Genomic DNA, 19,048 nt, shown 5'->3' with positions numbered 1-19,048 from the left:
CTTAGGCAGAGAAATGATGTTTTTGGTGGCAGGGCCCAAAGAGGCATTTTAGTTATTTTGTGTCACTACACTGTGTACTTTTGTTGTTAATTCATTAATTGTGTTCTTTATTTTGATAATAAACTATTTTCATATACTTTGGCATCTTGATATTCATTTTCGATCTTGGGATAGCTTGAGAACACTACATATCTTTGACAATGTAAATAGTTGCATTTGTAAAGTGTCTCATAAAAAAGGTGCCATACAGCAGTGTTTCTCAACCTTTAAGTATTTGCGACCCGAGTTTTCATAACAGTTGTAATCGCGCCCCCCTAAGGAGCCCACTAATACCAATTTGTTCTTTTTAATTAATGATATATCATAGATGCATATTTTATTATTCCTACTTAACTTTTATCAACATTTATCTGACTCTATATTTAGTTTTTCTAGTATCAGAATGTAGTTTAAGTTAATTTGTTTTGGTTTCAATAGATGTATTTTTCATATTTTCGATTCTTGTTTTCTTTTTTTCACATCTTCGCGCACACCTAGGGGGGCCCGCCCCACAGATTGAGAACCACTGCCATACAGTAATGGTGGCAGTAGTTCTGGAGTCCTGTGTAACCAGGCTGGATCTCTCTCTTGCTTAACGCCTCCTAAATTGGAAGATTCTCATTTTGAGCTATCATTACAAATATTATTAGGTATTAACAGATTTAGTTTCAAGTTATTAGATTTTTACCAGTGCAGTGTCTCACATGAGGCAAGCATCACCAAAATCTTGTGGACCATAATCCTCTATAACAAAGCACTGAGTTCATGGAGAAAGCTCTAATGTTTTACATCAACAGTTACTGCACTTATTTTCATAGAGCCTGAATGGCAAAAATTTCAGAAACCAAAAAAAAAAAAGACAATAATAACAATAACAATAATAATAATAATAATAATAGACAAAGTCTTAGTTGTTTAAGAAGAAATGGGATGAGGAGTGCAGTGAGTGCAGTGCACTCCACCCTTGCAAACAAAAACGTAATGGATTGTAAAATGAGCTGGCACCTTCTGTGCTAAAGGAAACTTACTTAGATGCCATGTCTTTCAAGGGCTGGACTCCAAAAAAAAAAAAAATTCCAAAAAGGAAGTTTACCAAATCCCACCCCCACCCTCTCAAGCCTCACCCCCAAATCACACACACCCAAAAAAACATGCCAACTGGTCTATAAAAGTTCAGAAATACTGCAAAACACCACAGTGCAGTAATCAAGCTCATCATCACATTTACACAATGGCAGGTTTGTTCTTTCTTTCATGTTTTGCTGCAAAGGAGACTTTCCTAAATTGTCAGGGAATGCTTATCTTAAACGAGAGTGAAAAGTATTAAATTACAGAGAAAACATCTTGCATGTGTTAAACTGTTAAGTATTACTATATATTCTTGATTAACAAAGTTCTCACAAAAAATGCACGTTATACTTACTGCAAAGTCTTATTTACTTTTATGTCTAATTTCTCTTGAACAGGACAGTCAGATCTGCAGACAGCCATCCTCAGCATACTGAATGTCTTCAATAAGTATGCAAAACTGGAGGGAGGCAAGGACAAGCTGAGCCAAAGTGAACTGAAGAAGCTTATTGAGGCTGAGCTCAGCGCTGGACCTCTTTCGGTAAGAAACGTCTACTGGCAGTTTTTTCGCCTCTTCTTTAATGCTTCACTTGCAGGGTACCACCCTGTTCTCCTGTGCCTTCCTTGAATTATCATAATTTATTACATTTTTTATTAGCATGAGACTCTTTCACTGTGTTTTTCATATTTAACTTTCTTATCTCTGAAAACTGTATAAATTAGTTTTTATTTCTCTAATTGTGCAAACTTTTATTGGAACTAATAGCAACCTGCCTGATTGTCTTGATTGCTCCAGCAGTCCATAAATTCACTGGAGTAAGGGTTCAGAATTGTCACAATAGAATTATTTTCTAACTAGATAGATAGATAGATAGATAGATAGATAGATAGATAGATAGATAGATAGATAGATAGATAGATAGATAGATAGATAGATAGATAGATAGATAGATAGATAGATAGATAGATAGATAGATAGATAGATAGATAGATAGATAGATAGATAACATTGAACTGATAATAAGCTGACATCTGCTGGCTGTATAGACATCTGAGTATTGAACTTAGTAATAATGCTAGTGATATTATAATTGTCACAGAGTACAGTGAAATTCCAATTGGTCAATTATGTGTGACCAACATAATACACATTCTACTTATTTAATGTAAAATGTTTTAAATTAAAATGTACACATATATGTGATGGGGTGGCAAGTAGACAATTGTGAATTGAATTTTGGAATATATCCAAAACAGAATTACATCCAAACAGTGCAGTCAGAAACTGTCGTAAAGGCATATAGAATGTTAGGTTGTATATCACGTTGCCATGCTTACGTTACGTAACAGACTAGTGAGGACTCAGCTAAGGTATGGTGTACAATTTTCAACTCCATAAGACCAGAGAAGACCAACTATGCTGATACTAGGACTGTGTTGTTAAGGGTAAATTTCACACAAACATTAGAAAGTTCCCCTCACACATAGAGCCCCTGACACATGCAGTAAATTAACATGTGTTGTGGAGGAGAGTAGGACTTGGGGGCTTTTAAAACTCTACTTTATGTTATTAAGGAGACATTAAGGTGAATGAGACTGATGAGCTTATTTCAGCTGAACAGTCTGTTCTTATGAGAATTGCTCTAATGTTCTAATATGGACTGAAAATCAATATTTATGGAGTTAATGTCTGAAAATGTAAAGCGAAAAAGAAATAAACTGACTTTATATGTTTATATCTTACATGTTTTCACATATCATATTCATTTGTTTTAACTTAACAGAAGAAGATTGATGCCTCCAAGGTTGATGAACTTTTCAAAGAAATGGACAAAAACCACGATGGACAAGTGAGCCTCTGCGAGTTTTGCAAATTTGTGGGCATACTTACAGTGGGCTATCAAAAGTCACAATGTCATAAATGAAAAGCTAACTTCTGTAAAATTAAGTCACATGTTGAAGTGAACCTTTGCCATTTTACAAAAACAAATAAAAGAAGCTTAAATCAAAATAAATTTTGTGGTGTGACATATTTTTTGTGATTTTCGTTGTTTTGTTCTCCACCTCAGATTCCTTATTAACAATCCTAATAGCAATAAAAAGCCAGCATCCATCTCTCCAGTGCTGAGCCTGCATAATCCAACTATGGCTTGTGGGGACCAGAGCTCACCATGGCAGGAATGGCGTCAAGGCAGGCACCAACCCTAAATTGGAAACCAATCCATCACAAGGCACATTCATATATATACATATACATATATTCTTGTTTGTCACAATTCATTAATGTTCTTGCTAATCTTCATTTCCCAAATAAATGTTTGATATATTGCATAGAGCTATTAATTGGAAGTATTGTAATGCCAGTTTAAAAATCCAAACTTTTCAGAGCCGGTGATACATAATTATGTAAACAATAACTCTGGTTTTTAAAGAATCGTTATTATCATTTTTAAATAATTCTGCTATTATTCAATCTTGATATTTATCTGTTGGAATGGACTGGCAGCCTGTCCAGGGTTGATTTCCTGCTTTGTGGCTGATGGAGCCAAGAGAGGCAGCACTAACTGTGTGATAAAAAAAGAATGTTCTAGAAATGAATGGATGCACATCTGTTCATTAGTTGCTTCCATATTTTCATATATTAAATTCTAGCAGTTTTCAGGTTGCATTTATGTTGAAATGAACCATCAAAATCTAAAAGTAGAATTCTCATTGTGTTGCCAGTATTGTAGTGTGTGATCATCAAAGTTTTAAGGCACTGGGAATGAACATTTCTGTTTCAGTTTAGTCTCCTAATACACTGGCCGACTAGAAACTACCAATCCTTGTTCTGAGAGGACCCCTGTGGCTGCAGACTATTATGCTGACCAACTTTGCAATCAAATAGCAAATGCTATGTGTACTGACCTTTTAAAAAAAAACAAGAAGCTCACAGTTTTACAAGCTAGAAATGGCAGACGTCTATTTAGCATTTTTAAAGAAATGAAGAAATAACATTCATTGAGTTCCTAATCTGTTGGTGTGTTAAATATTATCTGACAAATAGTGCAAAGAAAATGCAGAAAAGGAGAAAAGTAATAAGGCTATAAAAAGTGAAGCCACACAATGTAGATATTTCTAAGTTTTCAAATGAAGTTACAAATGTAGCAGGAGGTTTAATTAAAAGAAGGAACTGTTTACCACGAAATCTTGCTGTCACTATGGTTACCATCTTGAACTAAGTTTAACCAATATTATTTTTACCCATAAACATTGCATTTTTGTTCAAGTGGAAATAAGCGACTAACTTTATATGCCACACATTTCTGACATGGGTGGCATGGTGGCGCAGTAGTAGCGCTGCTGCCTCACAGTAAGGAAACCTTGGTTTGCTTCTCGGGTCCTCCCTGCGTGGAGTTTGCATGTTCTCCCCGTGTCTGCGTGGGTTTCCTCTGGGTGCTCCGGTTTCCTCCCACAGTGCAAAGACATGCAGGTTAGGTGCATTAGTGATCCTAAATTGTCTCTAGTGTATGCTTGGTGTGTGTGTGTGTGTGTGTGTGCCCTGTGGTGGGCTGGCACCCTGCCTGGGGTTTGTTCCTGCCTTGTGCCCTGTGTTGGCTGGGATTGGCTCCAGCAGACCCCTGTGACCCTGTGTTAGGATATAGTGGGTTGGACAATGACTGACTGACTGACATTTCTGCCATGTTCAGCTACCCCGTATGTGATGAAGGATAACAATGGAAATACAGTATTTAGCAGGCCAAGAGAACTTCACTCTCATTGTGATGCTAAAAGTAATGCTGGGTAGCACACTGTGAAAAAGGTAGGCACTGCTTCCTCACACATTTGGCGTCATGGGCTTGAATGCCACCCTTGAGGTGGTCTGTGTGGCCTTTACATGTTGTCCCTGTCTCATTGTGTATGTCCTTCTTCCTGCTTCTCTAGTTTGCTCTGTGTATTCTTGTTTTATTGGCAATTCTAACTTAGCCCCATATCTTCTTGGAGTATCTAGGGCTGAAGATGGGAAAGGATCTGGGTCACTGTAACCCAACATTGGATTAAGCACCTTTAAGGATGTAACAGTTTGCTGATGCACTGAAAATTCAAAAATGTTTGTTAGAACATTAGACCAATTAACATAAGAACAGGCCCTGTCAATCTTCATTCACCTAACACTTGCAAAATGACATCAAGTTGAGTTTGGAGGATCCTTAAACTCCTGGACATCAAGTTAAGTTTTGGAGGTCCCTACCACACCATTTGGTATTTGTTTCCATTTGTCTATGGTATTCGGTGTGAGGAAAAATGATCTAACATTTGTGTAAAATTGTTTCCAACAGTTTCCAACTGTGTTCTCATGTTCTTACTGAAGAAGTAATTTTAACATAACTGCTGGAATCAAATGTACTAGTGCTCTTCATGATTTTAATCTGGTCACCAGTTAATTTCAGTTTTCCTAAGCTGATTCTGTCTTTTCAATCTTTCTTCACAGCTCATACCTTGCTAGTTGCTCTTCTAGGGACTTTCTTGAGTGCCGATTTGCATGTTTGTAATCTGAAGTCTAAAATAATAATAATTCATTACATTTATATAGCGCTTTTCTCAGTACTCAAAGCACTGTCCACACAGGGAGGAACTGGGAAGCAAACCCACAATCTTCCACAGTCTCCTTACTGTAAAGCAGCAGCACTACCACTGCACCAAACTATACACAGAACTCCAGATGAGGCCTCACCACTGAGTTATATGCAGTACATAGCTTAACCATAACCTCCCTTGTACTTGTACTCAGATCCTTGTGCTGTATAACCAAACATCCAGTCAGCCTTTTTAATGGCTTCTGTAGGCCGTCTGGATGTAGATAGCAAGTAGTCTGCTTCAACTCTTAGGTCCTTCTCATAAGGATTGTGTTTTAAAGTTTCAAACTCGCCAAATTCCAATTTGGTGATTTCAAATCTAGTATTTAAAGTAGTAAATTAGTAAGTAAAATTCTAGAAAAGGCAGTTTTTAAGCAGCTAAATGATTGCTTGAATAAGCATTTCAGTTCCTGATAAGTTTCAGTCAAATTTTAGAACAAATCACAGTACAGGGACTGCATTGGTTAAAGTAGTAAATGACTTGCTGGTTAATGTGGGCAGAGGCCGTGTATCTGTTCTTGTTCTGTTAGACCTGAGTGCAGCATTTGACACCATAGACCACATTATTCATATAAATTGACATAGACAGTGGGTGGGCCTCTTCATCAGCGTCTTAAATTGGTTTCAGTCTTACTTAACAGGAAGAAATTTCTTAGTTAGTTGTGGTGATTGTACTTCAGAGACCCATGATATTGTATATGGTGTACCACAAGAATCTCTTATGGGTCCGTTGCTCTTTTCAGTCAAAATGCTTCCTTTAGGTCTCAAAGCACAAGGTGAGTTACCACAGCTATGCAGGTGACACACAGCTGTATTTATTTTTGGCGCCTGATGACCCTGACACACTTGGCTCTCTGATCTAATGTCTTGGCAGTATTTCCAATTGGAGGAGTAGTAACTTTCTCTCTGATTGGCAAACATGGATATAACAATAGCATTAGAAATAAACTTGATCCCTGAGGCTTAAAAGTGAAGACTGATATAAAGAATTTAGGGGTAATCATTGATTCAGACCTAAACTTTAAATCACATATTAACCAGATTACGAGGACAGCATTTTTTCACTTAAGGAATATAGCAAAAGTTAGACCTCTTATAACTTTACAAGCTGTTGAAAAATTAATTCATGCTTTTGTTTTTAGTTGACTAGATTACTGTACTGCACTCCTAACAGGATATCTAAGAAAGACATCAATCAATTGTAATTAGTGTAGAATGCAGCAGCCAGAATCTTAACTAATAAAATAAAATTTGAGCACATCTCGCCAGATTTAACATCATTACACTGGTTACCCATGTCATTCAGAATTAACTTTAAAATACTACTAATGGTTCACAAAGCCTTAAATAATCTCGCTCCGTCCTATATGTTGGAATTTCTGTCCCCCTACACTCCAAATCGTAACCTTAAATCTTCAATTGGAGGTCTGCTTAGAATTCCAAGAACCCATCTGAAAAGAAGTGGTGAGGTGGCCTTTTGCTATTATTCACCAAAAATCTGTAATACTTTACTGATAGAAAATTGACAGGCTAATACTGTGGAACATTTTTAAAAAACTGCTAAAAAAACCCTTATTTTAGTATGGCTTTTTTTTGTAGCTACATTTAAGTTGTATTCCCAGACTATAGACTACTGTATACCGGCATAGAATTATCATATTCTTCAGGGATCTGCAGTATTTACTAATCCCCACTTTTCTCTGCTATCTTTTCTGGTTCTTCTGTGGTGGTGACTTGCACCACCACCACCTGATGAAGTCACCATGCAGCCCCCTGAGATGATGGAATGAAGGTGGGTGTCTCATCTGTCCATGAGACCAGCATCATCAAATCCTATCATGTGCAGCCTGAAAACAAAGAGGACTGATTTAGGAACATTTATGTTAGGTAGAATGCCCAGCGGAAGCTGGGTGTTCTTTTGGCCTTGGAACCCCTGCAGATTTTGTCTTTTCTCCAGCCTAACTGGAGTTTGCTTTTGTTTGTTTTTTCTGTCCTCCCAGCCATCTGACCTTACCTTGTTTTGTTGTTACTTATTCTTTAATATTATTGCCTAATCTTATTTTTCTGTTCTTGTAACTTTTTCTTTGTCATCTTATAATGCACTTTGAGCTTCATCATTGTATAAAAAATGTGCTATAGAAATAAATGTCGTTTAAGCTTTCTATGAGTTAGACATATACTAACTGTACATTAAATTTCATCTGCCAAATCTGAACTCTGTTCAGATGTATAAGAAATGGCTCAGCTAATTCTAGATTAGTTGTCACTCCGCCTGGTTTAGTGTTATCTGCGAACTTAACCAGCTTGTTATTTATATTCTTAGCTGGATCATTTATGTACGAGGGTAAATCAAAAAGTAAAAGCCATTTAAAATTACTTGGTAACCGCAAAAGGTAGAAGCTAACGCAGTACAACATGTCCACAATGGCTTATGGATAGTTTGAACATACACAGAAGAGCACTCTGCTGTTAGTCTAGTTGAAACCAAGGTCAGATGAACATGGATGCTCTGCTGTGGGATTGCACCATTGTGAAACAATGTGTCGTAGTGAGATTTCTTGGTTACAGAGGGAGGGAAACTTGCTGGAATTCACCGAAGGATGTTGGCTCAGTACAGAAATGAAAACAACATGATTCAATGAAAAGTTTATGAATGGGTAAAAAGGTTTAAAGCAGGAAGAACAAGTGTAACCGAGGAACCTCAGTCTGGTTGACCAGAGTTATTTATACAAGTCCACATCAACATGGCAAATGTCTTAGTAAGGGAAGACCAATGAATCACATTGGCCGCTGCTGCTGCACATTTGGATATCAACTAAGAATCTGCACATGCCATTGTGCATGATGACTTGGGGGTATGGTAAAGTTTGTACAAGATGGGTACCCAAACAGCTTACAGATCTGCACAACCCAACATACTTCATTGAATTTCAGCAGGTTTCACTCATTCTGCTCAAAGAAATCTCACTACAGTACGTTGTTTAACAATGGTGCAATCTGGCAGTGGCGCATCCATATTCTGAATGACAAGTGTGACAAGACTGATTGACAAGAATTTCAAAAACCAAAAAAAAAGAATGAATTAATAAATACAGTAAATAACAATGCTAATATTAGGCCAAGTCCTGATTGTGTAAGAAGAAATGGGTCTGTAAGAGATGAAGAGTGTAGTGCACTCCACCCTTGCAAACAAAAATGTAATAGCTTGTAGGGTGAGTTAGCAGCCTATGTGTTAAAGAAAATTTTGATGCCATGTCTCTTAAGGGCTCGACAATAATATTTTTTTTTATATTAAAATAGGAGTTTACCAAAATGATCCCCTTCCCTGCCCAAAAAAAGAATTTTAAAAATGATGCCTGGTCTATAAAAGTTCAGAAAGACAACAGAACACTGCAGAACAGCAGTCAAGCTCATCTTCACACTTACACAATGGCAGGTTTGTCACCAAGAAATGTACTTCTTTCTTTCTTTCTTTCTTTCTTTCTTTCTTTCTTTCTTTCTTTCTTTCTTTCTTTCTTTCTTTCTTTCTTTCTTTCTTTCTTTCTTTCTTTCTTTTATTGCTTCAGGAACAGGTGTCTCCTAGCTACATGTTCTTGATTTGAATGATCTTCATGTTTGACCTAAAATCATTTAAAATAGCAAAGTAGATTTTCCCTACCTTGTCCGAAAGGGCTAAGCTCAAATGAGGTGTACTAATAAATTACAGAGAGAATGTCTTACAGATGTAAAGCAATATTTCTGTATATTTTTGATTAACAAAGTTAAACAGGAATTGTACAAGTTATGCTTACTCTTATGTCTAATTTCTCTTGAACAGGACAGTCAGATCTGCAGACAGCCATCCTCAGCATACTGAATGTCTTCAATAAGTATGCAAAACTGGAGGGAGGCAAGGACAAGCTGAGCCAAAGTGAAGTGAAGAAGCTTATTGAGGTTGAGCTCAGCGCTGGACCTCTTTCGGTAAGAAACGTCTACTGGCAGTTTTTTCGTCTCTTCTTTAATGCTTCACTTGCAGGGTACCACCCTGTTCTCCTGTGCCTTCCTTGAAATTATGAAATATATTTTGTTTTTTCAGCATTAGACCCTCTCAGTGTGTTTTTTCATTTTTCTTTCTTGTTTTTTGAAATTAATATCAATTAGTATTTATTTTTTAAGCAATGAAAAATTGTATTGACACTAATAGCATCCTGCCTGATTGCTTTGATTGTTTTAGAAGTCCACCAATTCACTAGAATAATAAAACTGATAGATATAAACCACTACTGTATGTAACATTGGACTGATAATAAATATAGACATTTCAGTATTGAGATTTGTAATAATAGTAGCAGTATTGTCATTAACACATGAACAGATTACAGTGAAGTTCTTATTTGCTTGTCTGTCCAGCATGCTGCACATTCCATATATTTAATCTGAAATATTTTTACTTAAATATACACATATACAATAATAAATTCAAGCAGAGCAACATGAAGGAAGTGCTCTGCAGCACAGAGTGCCAGTGGTCAATCTGGGGCTGTCATTTTGAGAAAGGGATGTGCGATGGCCATCCAGGCTGTGGATCTTTCAGGCTTTTCCATGTTTTCTAAACTGACATAACACAAGAGCACAGCTGGAAGCTGCTAAGTGTAAATTTCACACATACATTAGAAAGTTTCCCTCACACAGAGAGCCCTGGACACATGTAGTAAATTACCATGTATTGTGGCGGAGAGTAGGACTTGGGGGCTTTTAAAACTCCTCTTGATGTTATTTTGGTGGATGAGACTGGCAAGTTTTATTCAGCTGAACAGCCTGTTCTTGTTAAAATGTCTCTAATGTTCTAAGGTTCTAATATGTGCTGATAATTAACATATATGGAGTCAATGTCTGAATATATAACACAAAAAAGAAATTAACTCTATATATGTCAATTTTGGAAACATATATTCCAAAATGTAATACATTTTCTTCTCTTAAATCTCATATATATATTTGCCTGCTTTTAATAGAATTTCTTCAGTTTGATCAACCAATTTCACAAGAATTCAAACTTATGATTGTTTCTTATGTATCCCAATGAAATATGGAAATTGTTATGGTAACACTTTAGTTTAGCTTTGGCAGAAATAAATGTATTACTCAATTACCGGTATGTAACAAGACCTTAACAAAGGCTTCTTTTGGTCTTCATAGCACTTATAAAACATCAGTAGACAGATTAATTATTCATCTCAATGTGCAGTGTGGCATATTGACATGATGGTAAAATTATAAAGGATTTACAGGTCTTATACTAAATATGTAATATCAAGAGAAATGCATTTCAGCTAAGCCATCTCAGACCACTCCAAAGTGAAGTTTTGTTAGTCAGTCACATTTTAGAGATGAATAAACACTTTACTGATGCTATGTAAGGGTTATGAAGCCCCAAAGAAGCGTTTGTTAAAGTCTTGTTACATAAGAGCAAAAGAGTAATAGATGCATTTGCACAGGACCTAAACTAAAGTGTTACCATTGTTATTATGGCAATAAAGTAGCAATTTTAATGGGTGCAAGATGTATGGACAATTGCTGAAATTATTGATTGTAACCTCATGACATAAAAAGGAAAAAAGGGAAGGAATATGTTAATAAGTTAAACATTTGAATCTTTCTGATTTATGCTCATTCATAAACGCAGTATCTTACGTTTTTTCACATATTGTATTCATTTGTTTTACTTGACAGAAAAAGGTTGACCCCTCCAAGGTTGATGAACTTTTCAAAGAAATGGACAAAAACCAAGATGGACAAGTGAGCCTCTGCGAGTTTTGCAAATTTGTGGGCATACTTACAGTGGGCTATCAAAAGTCATAATGTCATAAATGAAAAGCTAACTTCCATAAAATCAAATCCCATGTTGAGCTGAATGTTTGCCATTTTGGGAAAAAACAAATAAAAGAAACTTAAATCAAAAGAAATTTTGTGGTGTGATATTTTCTCTTCAGTTCAAATGTTTGGTTCTCCACCTTAGATTCCTTATTAGCAATTATAATAGCAATAAAAAGCCGTCATCAATCTCTACAATACTCAGTCTGCTTAATACAGCTCTGGCTTGTCTTGTATTGGCTGCAGTGGGGGCCAAGCAGGGTCCAACCCTGAGTGGGGAACCAATCCATCACAGGGCGCACTCATGCTGACACAAACATATATTTTTGTTTGTCAGTTTTCACTAATGCACTTGTAAATCTTAATTTATTTCAGGTATTAAATCTATTTCAGGTATTATATCTTACCATTAATTGGCAATGTTGTAGTGTCTATTTAAAAATCAAAACTTTTGAGAGCCAGAGATCCAGAAATATTTAAATATAATGTAAAGAACAGACACAACAATGTTAAAGGTTTGAGGCACCACCTTGGTAACACCATATAATTACAAGAATAAAAAACACAAAAATACACACAAAAAGTTACAGATGTGTATTTTCAGATGAGAGCTCAAAACAGAACTGAAGCCAACATGGCTGGTTCCAGGTTATGTGGTGACTTGGTAGGAAAGGACGGACAATGGGAGTGGTGGAGTGGCTGTTAGTCTTCTGTTCTATAGAGGGAGGAAGAGAGAAGGCTGCAGTGCCAGCCCCTGGTTCAGTGGGCAATTACCATCACCAGAGCCCTTGAACTGCCTCCATGTGCATATGTGTGACAACGATAACATTAGTTTTTAATGAATTGCTATGATTACCATTGTAATCAATTCTGCAGTTATTGAATGTGCTGGAATGGACTGGCAGCCTGTCCAGAGTTGATTTCCTACCTTGTGACTGATGCTGTCTAGAGAGGCAGCACTAACTATGTGACAGAAAAGAATGTTCTAGAAATGAATGGATGCTTGCTTCCATACTTTCATACAGTATGTTCTAAAAGTAGAATTCTCATTCTGTTGCCATTATTGTACTGTGTGATCATCACAGTTTTAAGACCCTGGGAATGGAGCATTTCCATTTCAACTTAAACAACAAGACAACCTCAGCAAGATAATATCCAAACTTGTTTTCAGATATTACATATGTTTATTTACAGGAAAATCAGGCATAAATACTAGATTTGATAGACATTGAACATGAATGATTCAAAAGTTACGCATATGGAAATGGTAGATGGAAAACTGAGCTGTCTTCTCTGTCTGGCAGTAGTGGCATCTCTGGAAAAGTTTTATTAAATCATTTTCCTTTACAGTGCCTTTTTTATCTCCTTATGTAAAATTTTCAGCAACCAAAGCTAGACAACTGATAAATCCCCATGATCGGGTTACTTGTTAGTTAAGTTACTTTAGCTAACTATGAAACAAATTAATCTTTAAGATCTTATTCCCCCATTTCATATCTTCTTACTAGAATATATTCACGTGGATAGATTATCAAAGCCTCAACATATACATTTCTTTGTTTATTCTATTTTTAATTTGCACATCTCCCAGAATCCAATACTCTTTTAAGACGCATTGGTCATGTGGCTGATTATGATCTATTGAGCTCATTTGCTTCGTTAGAACACTTTGGTCACGCAATACAGACAAGGTCTGCTTTCCCTTATCAGCTCTGAGCACACAGTTTATTCAGTTAACAACTACATATAAATAATCTTAAAATTAAAACACATTGGAATGAAAGACACAAATTAAATATTACAAGTCATATGTAGAAAACTGTAAATTTTTCTCCTTGTTGCTTCATTTAATTAAGAAACATTCTTCACATTATATCCATTTTTTCCTATGTTTAAAACAATGTTGCCTCCATCTACAAACCACTCACTTATGTGGCTTTCTGAAAATTAAAATAAATAACATCATAGGCACCTCTCTGATTACATGCTTTAGTGGTTGCTGACTATTCAATAACACTTTAATGGCACCATGTAGGTCGTAAGTGACGACAGTCTGCGTTGGGAGATTATTATTCAAATGAGCAGCTTCAGCAGTTATTAAAAGGGAAGCCCACTGCCACCACACTGTCACCATTCTAGTGTGGCATAGCGAGCAGTACTTCTACGGATATCAGGCTAATTAAAGGAGTGACAAAATGAGCAGGAGGCCATTGGGTCAGCATTTTTGACTTGTGTTGCTCAATCTTTTCCTATTAATTGCTTTCATTAAATTGCCCATGATGTATCCTAATTGTACAGGTCCATAGTTTCTTGGACTAGCCAAGTAATCTTTTTTATACAGGGGCAACAGCTGCAACTTCTATTTTGAAGGAATTAAACATGTATATCTATTATCATCAAAAATAATCAAGAAAACAGTTGCTTAAAATACACCTAGAATGCCATACATGAATGATGCTCAGACTACTCTTACATGATTTTTCAAAAAGGTCAGAAAGGGCAGGCTCTAGGCATATGCTGAGTAGGTACCAGCCTAGAGCCTCCGGGACTTGGGGGTGGGGGTGTGCAAGCAAATCCAAGCACAACCTCATGCAGATGTTATTATAGCACATCAAAATACATATAAGAATGTGAGAGACCCTGAGATATAGTTTTAAAAGTGTGCAAGGAGAATCAGCCAACTCTGAGGTTTATTCTGCAATAACTAGTGCACTGGATTAAGTATTTTTGATCAAAGATGGCTGTTTTGGTAGCATCAGTTGTTGTCCATTCATTTCTCTTATCCTGCATCCGGAAAGAGTAATATTATAAGGACATGAAAACACTGCAACTTAAGTGAGCATCAGCAGAATATTCAATAGTTCTTATTCTACATTGTTATACTGATTATTAGACATAATAGGAGGCTAGTGAGGCTTTAATGTGGAAAGTAGGACAGTCTTCTTCACCTCATCCACCCTATGAAGCCAAAGCTTGCTGCAGAGTAAATACTACAGTATATGAGTTACTGTATATGAGGCTTCTACTACTATTGTGAAGTGGTCTGCGTGGTTGACATAATGTGTTATATGTGTTCCTTTATGCTGATCTACAAAAATATATGTGCCAGTGTTCTTTGATTTAATAAAGAAGAAGGATCTCTCTTGAATGCCCTGATGTCTGAAGTATTATTAAATGTAGATACTGTAATAGTAGCATCCATCCATTATCCAACTCGCTATATCCTAACTACAGGGTCACGGGGGTCTGTTGGAGCCAATCCCAATCAACAAACCTCAGGCAGGGCACACACTAGGGACAATTTAGGATCGCCAATCCACCTAACCTGCATGTCTTTGGACTGTGGGAGGAAACCCACACAGACATGGGGAGAACATGCAAACTCCACACAGGGAGGACCCGGGAAGCGAATCTGGGTCTCCTAACTGCGAGGCAGCAGTGCTACCACTGCGCCACCAAGCCTCCCCAATAGTAGCATTCTTTTTAAAATATTATGGAATTGAGAACATAACAAAGACCATGTGCAAAAAAAGTCAAGGCAAACAGAGAAAAGTTGTAGTTTTTTGGGGGGAAGTTGAATGTTAAATTTCAAACTTATTTTGTTTTCAGAGTTGTCTCTAGATCAGTGTTTCCCAACCTCGGTCCTGGGGACCCACTGTAGCTGCAGGTTTTTGTTCTAACCAGATTCCTAATCAGTGACAACACCTGATAGCACTGATCTCATTTAATTAGCTGGTATTTTTTTTCTTTTATTCGACATTCAGAAAAGCACAGCAGCTTGATTTTTACATTTATAAGACATTTAGAAATATTTCTGCTTTTGCTGTAGATTTAAATGCTTAATTCTCTTTTGTTGATTTCATTATACTTTGCCCTTTCTCTATGCAGTTTTTCCCCCTTCGTTGTATCTTAATAATGACAATTAAAAATGAGCAGAGCAGACACCCAGGCAAACAACATTAAATAATCAAAGGCTGCAAGTACTTTAGAGTCAGACCCACTAATTAGTAAATAATGGATTAATTAAACAACTAGAACACCTAGAACAGTAGAATGAAAATCAAGATGAAAATACTGTTAAAAAGAAAAAAAAATACATTATTCCTATATAACTGCTTGGTACATTTTAATATTTTTTTTTTAACAAACTTAATTTTCTGATTTCTATATTGTTCCCTAAACACAGAACTTGTGAAATATCTGTTCACTTAATTAGCTCAGGAGTCCAATTAAAAACAAAAGCTGGTTGGAACAAAAACCTGCAGCCACAGGGGATCCCCAGGACCGAGTTTGGGAAACACTGTTTAGAGAATCTATCAAAGTAAGGTTTATGAGCCATTTTTGAATGACTTCACCCAGTTGGCAACCATATCATTTTTGAAAATACACTACTAATCTAGTCAGTCACATCATGTCTTCTCTTTAAATATCATTTAACAAGAAAAACAACAAACTGACTCCAGTGTTAGTTTCTTTCCAAACTGAAAATGATATACTATAGACAGTGAGTCCTCCCAAGGTGTATATTATCAGCTAGCAGTGTATGCAAATATTATAATTAACATTACTTACTTCAGGGGTTTATGATCTTGGTCCTTTTACAGTTCTAATTTTTGACCTCACATTGGTGTTGTTTTCTTTCCCATTATTTAACAAATCAGAAGTTACTTGCAGTCAGGGGTTAAATTGGTAATCAAAATGTGCTCAATCTGTGCTGACTTTTCCATCGAAATTTCTTCAAAGAGGATGTGGAAGCATGCAACCAAAATCATTCTCACATAACAACATTTTAGCCTTAAAGTGTGAGAGAAATTATAAGTTGACCGCATATAGCATGGGTTAGCATTTGAAAGGCTTTGCTTTAACGGCTGGAGGTTAAACTCAGGTGTTCCAGAATACAATTACTGTATAACCGATTTTATTCTCTGTCCAAGTGAGGTGAGTGAACTGACCCTGAATCAGTGGGCACATACACACACACAGACCCACAGACACACACAGGTTCATTTTGGAGTCTCAAGTTGCCAGGATAAGGCTGGATTTTAGCCCTAAGCCTCTCCTTTTGGCCTTTTGCAGATTTCCCTGGCCCACCCTTTCTCATAAGCTGCTTGATATTGCTACTTGGACTGCAGTCATGTGACAGAACTGAACAGGGGAATAAAGGGATAACTGGACATCCTTCCTGTGTATTAGTACAGTTAGGATAGACAAAGAGTATATTTTTAGATCTCTCTGGTATCATGAATCTGAGTCTTGGTCACTCAGGAAGCACTTTTCATCTGATTTTTGCTGTTTTATTTCAGTTTATTGAATATATTTTATTGTTATTCTAGCAATGGCTTTTTTTCTTTTTGCTTTGGATTGGTCATGGTCCTTTTGTTGATCATTGTATGCTTTACTGTTGTTATAGCTGTTACTGGTTATTTCACAGAAGTTATGTCATCACACACCAACTACATAACTTCTAGCTTTGCAGCTTTGGCTCACTGACTATTCTTGAAGTCTTTGTTAGTACAGAGGAAGCAAAAAGGAGTTTCCAAGAAGACTTTATTGTTAGGACCTTTTGCTTTGATTTTTGAAGATAGACATGTCCATCTTTCTCACAGTGGTTTGGTATACTTCTTGAACCATGGCTGGGTTTTCCTGTTCCAACCCAGTGCTTTCATTACCTGGTTATTTTACTTAATCAAAACTGCCTTGGTTACTTCCTCATGCTGGGCAAACTACATTTGGTGTAGTGTTTTTTTCAGCTTTCTAATGAAGTATTTCAGCATTTTGGCAATTTGACTTCTCCTTTTTTGTCTTTTGTCTAATGATTTTTATTACTTTTACTTGAGCTTTACTTTATTGTTGTTTTTGAGGACTTGTTATTAATCATTCCTTTGCATTGCAGGTTTAAGTTCAAAATTTCTTTTACTCTTACCTTTAATCGCTCCAGTCCAGCATGCTCCAACTGAGTTAGGGAAGATAGGGAAGCTTTTATTCTCCAGTGTTGTGGCTCAGCTTCCTCACCACAGAAGCTGGTGTCAGTGGCATGCTGCAGCATCAGGTGGTGTGACATCGATAATAATGAAACTAACAGAATGTGAAAGTTAATTCTTACTGATAGACATGATTTTCACAAATTGATTATATATTGAGGGCGGCACGGTGGGGAGAGCTGCTGCCTCGCAGTTAGGAGACCCAGGTCTGCTTTCCGGGTCCTCCCTGCGTGGAGTTTGCATGTTCTCCCCGTGTCTGCATGGATTTCCTCCGGGTACTCCGGTTTCCTCCCACAGTCCAAAGACATGCAGGTTAGGTGCACTGGCGATCCTAAATTGTCCCTAGTGTGTGCTTGGTGTGTGAGTGGGTGTGTATGTGTGTGTGCGCGCCCTACGGTGGGCTGGCATCCTGCCCGGGGTTTGTTTCCTGCCTTGCACCCTGTGTTGGCTGGGATTGGCTCCAGCAGACCCTGGTGACCCTGTAGTTAGGATATAGCGGGTTGGATGGATGGATGTGTGGATTATATATTGATTTTATGGAGTGACTTACGCATGTCCTTCTTAACTGCTAGCTTTTGCCTTTAGTACTATTGATTAAAGCCTTTCAATGTGTGACCGAGTTCCTGCTGCTACTTTAGCACAAATACAAGTATTGATAAGAGAACCAGTACACTCCAGCAAAGCAGAATCCTGACTCCAAGGGTCCTGTTAATCAGTAACTGGCAAGGACATGAGATGTGAAACTAATCACGTATTTCTGTAATTGACAAGTGTTTTTAAGATGTCTAAATGGTATCTTTAAGTCGGTCATCTCCTTCCATGTACTGAGTGATTCCACTTATGTGTCAATAAAGGTATTCTTCTCATCCTGGACTGGCATCATGAATTAACTTTTATGTGATGTTGGAAAATAACTCACCAGAAGAAAGTATAAACTCCACACAGGTATTGCTCAAATTCAGGGCTCTGGAACATGAGGCAGCAGCATTAACTGCTGAGCCACCTTCTGCTAAATTTGCTTGTTTGAATTTCAGTTTCTCACCCATTTGCTCAAGGCACATTCATATGTAATACTAAATTGGTAGTAGGAGATGAAAGGTTAGAAAATTTCCTGTTCTGTCACTGGGTGTGGTCCACCTTCTCCACACAAAGACTACTGGGAGTCACCACTAAGCCCGACAGAGAATTACTGAGTTGTTGCTGTCATGATTTGATTTTTCTGCTGGCTTGGTTGCTCTGCAAAGATTGGGACATGGCTTCTAATCATTATTACTAATACAAATATTCGGCAAAGGGCACTGCTTTAACATAAGCTTTGTTTAATTTCATTGCACAATCTTCTTCTTCTTTTGGCTGCTTCCGTTAGGGGTTGCTACAGTGGATTATCTTTTACCATATCTTTCTGTCCTCTACATCTTGTTCTGTTACACCCATCACCTGCATGTCCTCTCTCACTACATCCATAAACCTCCTCTTAGGCCTTCCTCTTTT

At 37.1% G+C, this 19,048-nt stretch overlaps 2 protein-coding genes across 5 annotated transcripts in view; both read left to right on the top strand.

Annotated features, from left to right (window-relative positions):
- The window catches only part of LOC114646079 (protein S100-A1-like), a 349,931-nt gene that overhangs the window by 104,523 nt on the left and 226,360 nt on the right, over positions 1 to 19,048 (top strand). The gene's annotated exons all lie outside the window — the stretch shown is intronic.
- On the top strand, positions 1,169 to 11,668 carry LOC114646082 (protein S100-G-like). 4 transcript variants are annotated; one of them, XM_051923285.1, is made up of 4 exons: positions 1,169 to 1,277; positions 1,506 to 1,648; positions 2,892 to 2,912; positions 11,457 to 11,668. In XM_051923285.1, the coding sequence occupies exons 1-4, from the start codon at positions 1,271 to 1,273 to the stop codon at positions 11,562 to 11,564; spliced, it is 279 nt and encodes a 92-aa protein (XP_051779245.1). In that variant the 5' UTR covers positions 1,169 to 1,270; the 3' UTR covers positions 11,565 to 11,668. The 4 variants fall into 4 exon arrangements, with proteins under 4 accessions (XP_051779245.1, XP_028649902.1, XP_051779246.1 ...); XM_028794069.2 differs by lacking the exon at positions 11,457 to 11,668 and having other exon boundaries at positions 2,892 to 3,122; XM_051923286.1 differs by lacking the exons at positions 1,506 to 1,648; positions 2,892 to 2,912 and adding an exon at positions 9,541 to 9,683 and having other exon boundaries at positions 1,178 to 1,277; positions 11,436 to 11,668.

This window comes from Erpetoichthys calabaricus, chromosome 2 (assembly GCF_900747795.2).
Source record: "Erpetoichthys calabaricus chromosome 2, fErpCal1.3, whole genome shotgun sequence".
Classification (NCBI taxonomy): domain Eukaryota; kingdom Metazoa; phylum Chordata; class Cladistia; order Polypteriformes; family Polypteridae; genus Erpetoichthys; species Erpetoichthys calabaricus.
Note: the sequence above shows the minus strand (reverse complement) of the source record. Positions and strands in the feature narration are given on the sequence as shown.

Excerpts from the sequence above, each read along its gene's own strand:
- LOC114646082 (XM_028794070.2), top strand. The coding sequence starts at position 9,036 with ATGATCCCCTTCCCTGCCCAAAAAAAGAATTTTAAAAATGATGCCTGG. Across the intron at positions 9,160-9,540 it reads TCACACTTACACAATGGCAG|GACAGTCAGATCTGCAGACA; the intron begins GTTTGTCACCAA and ends TCTCTTGAACAG. Across the intron at positions 9,684-11,435 it reads TCAGCGCTGGACCTCTTTCG|AAAAAGGTTGACCCCTCCAA; the intron begins GTAAGAAACGTC and ends TTTACTTGACAG.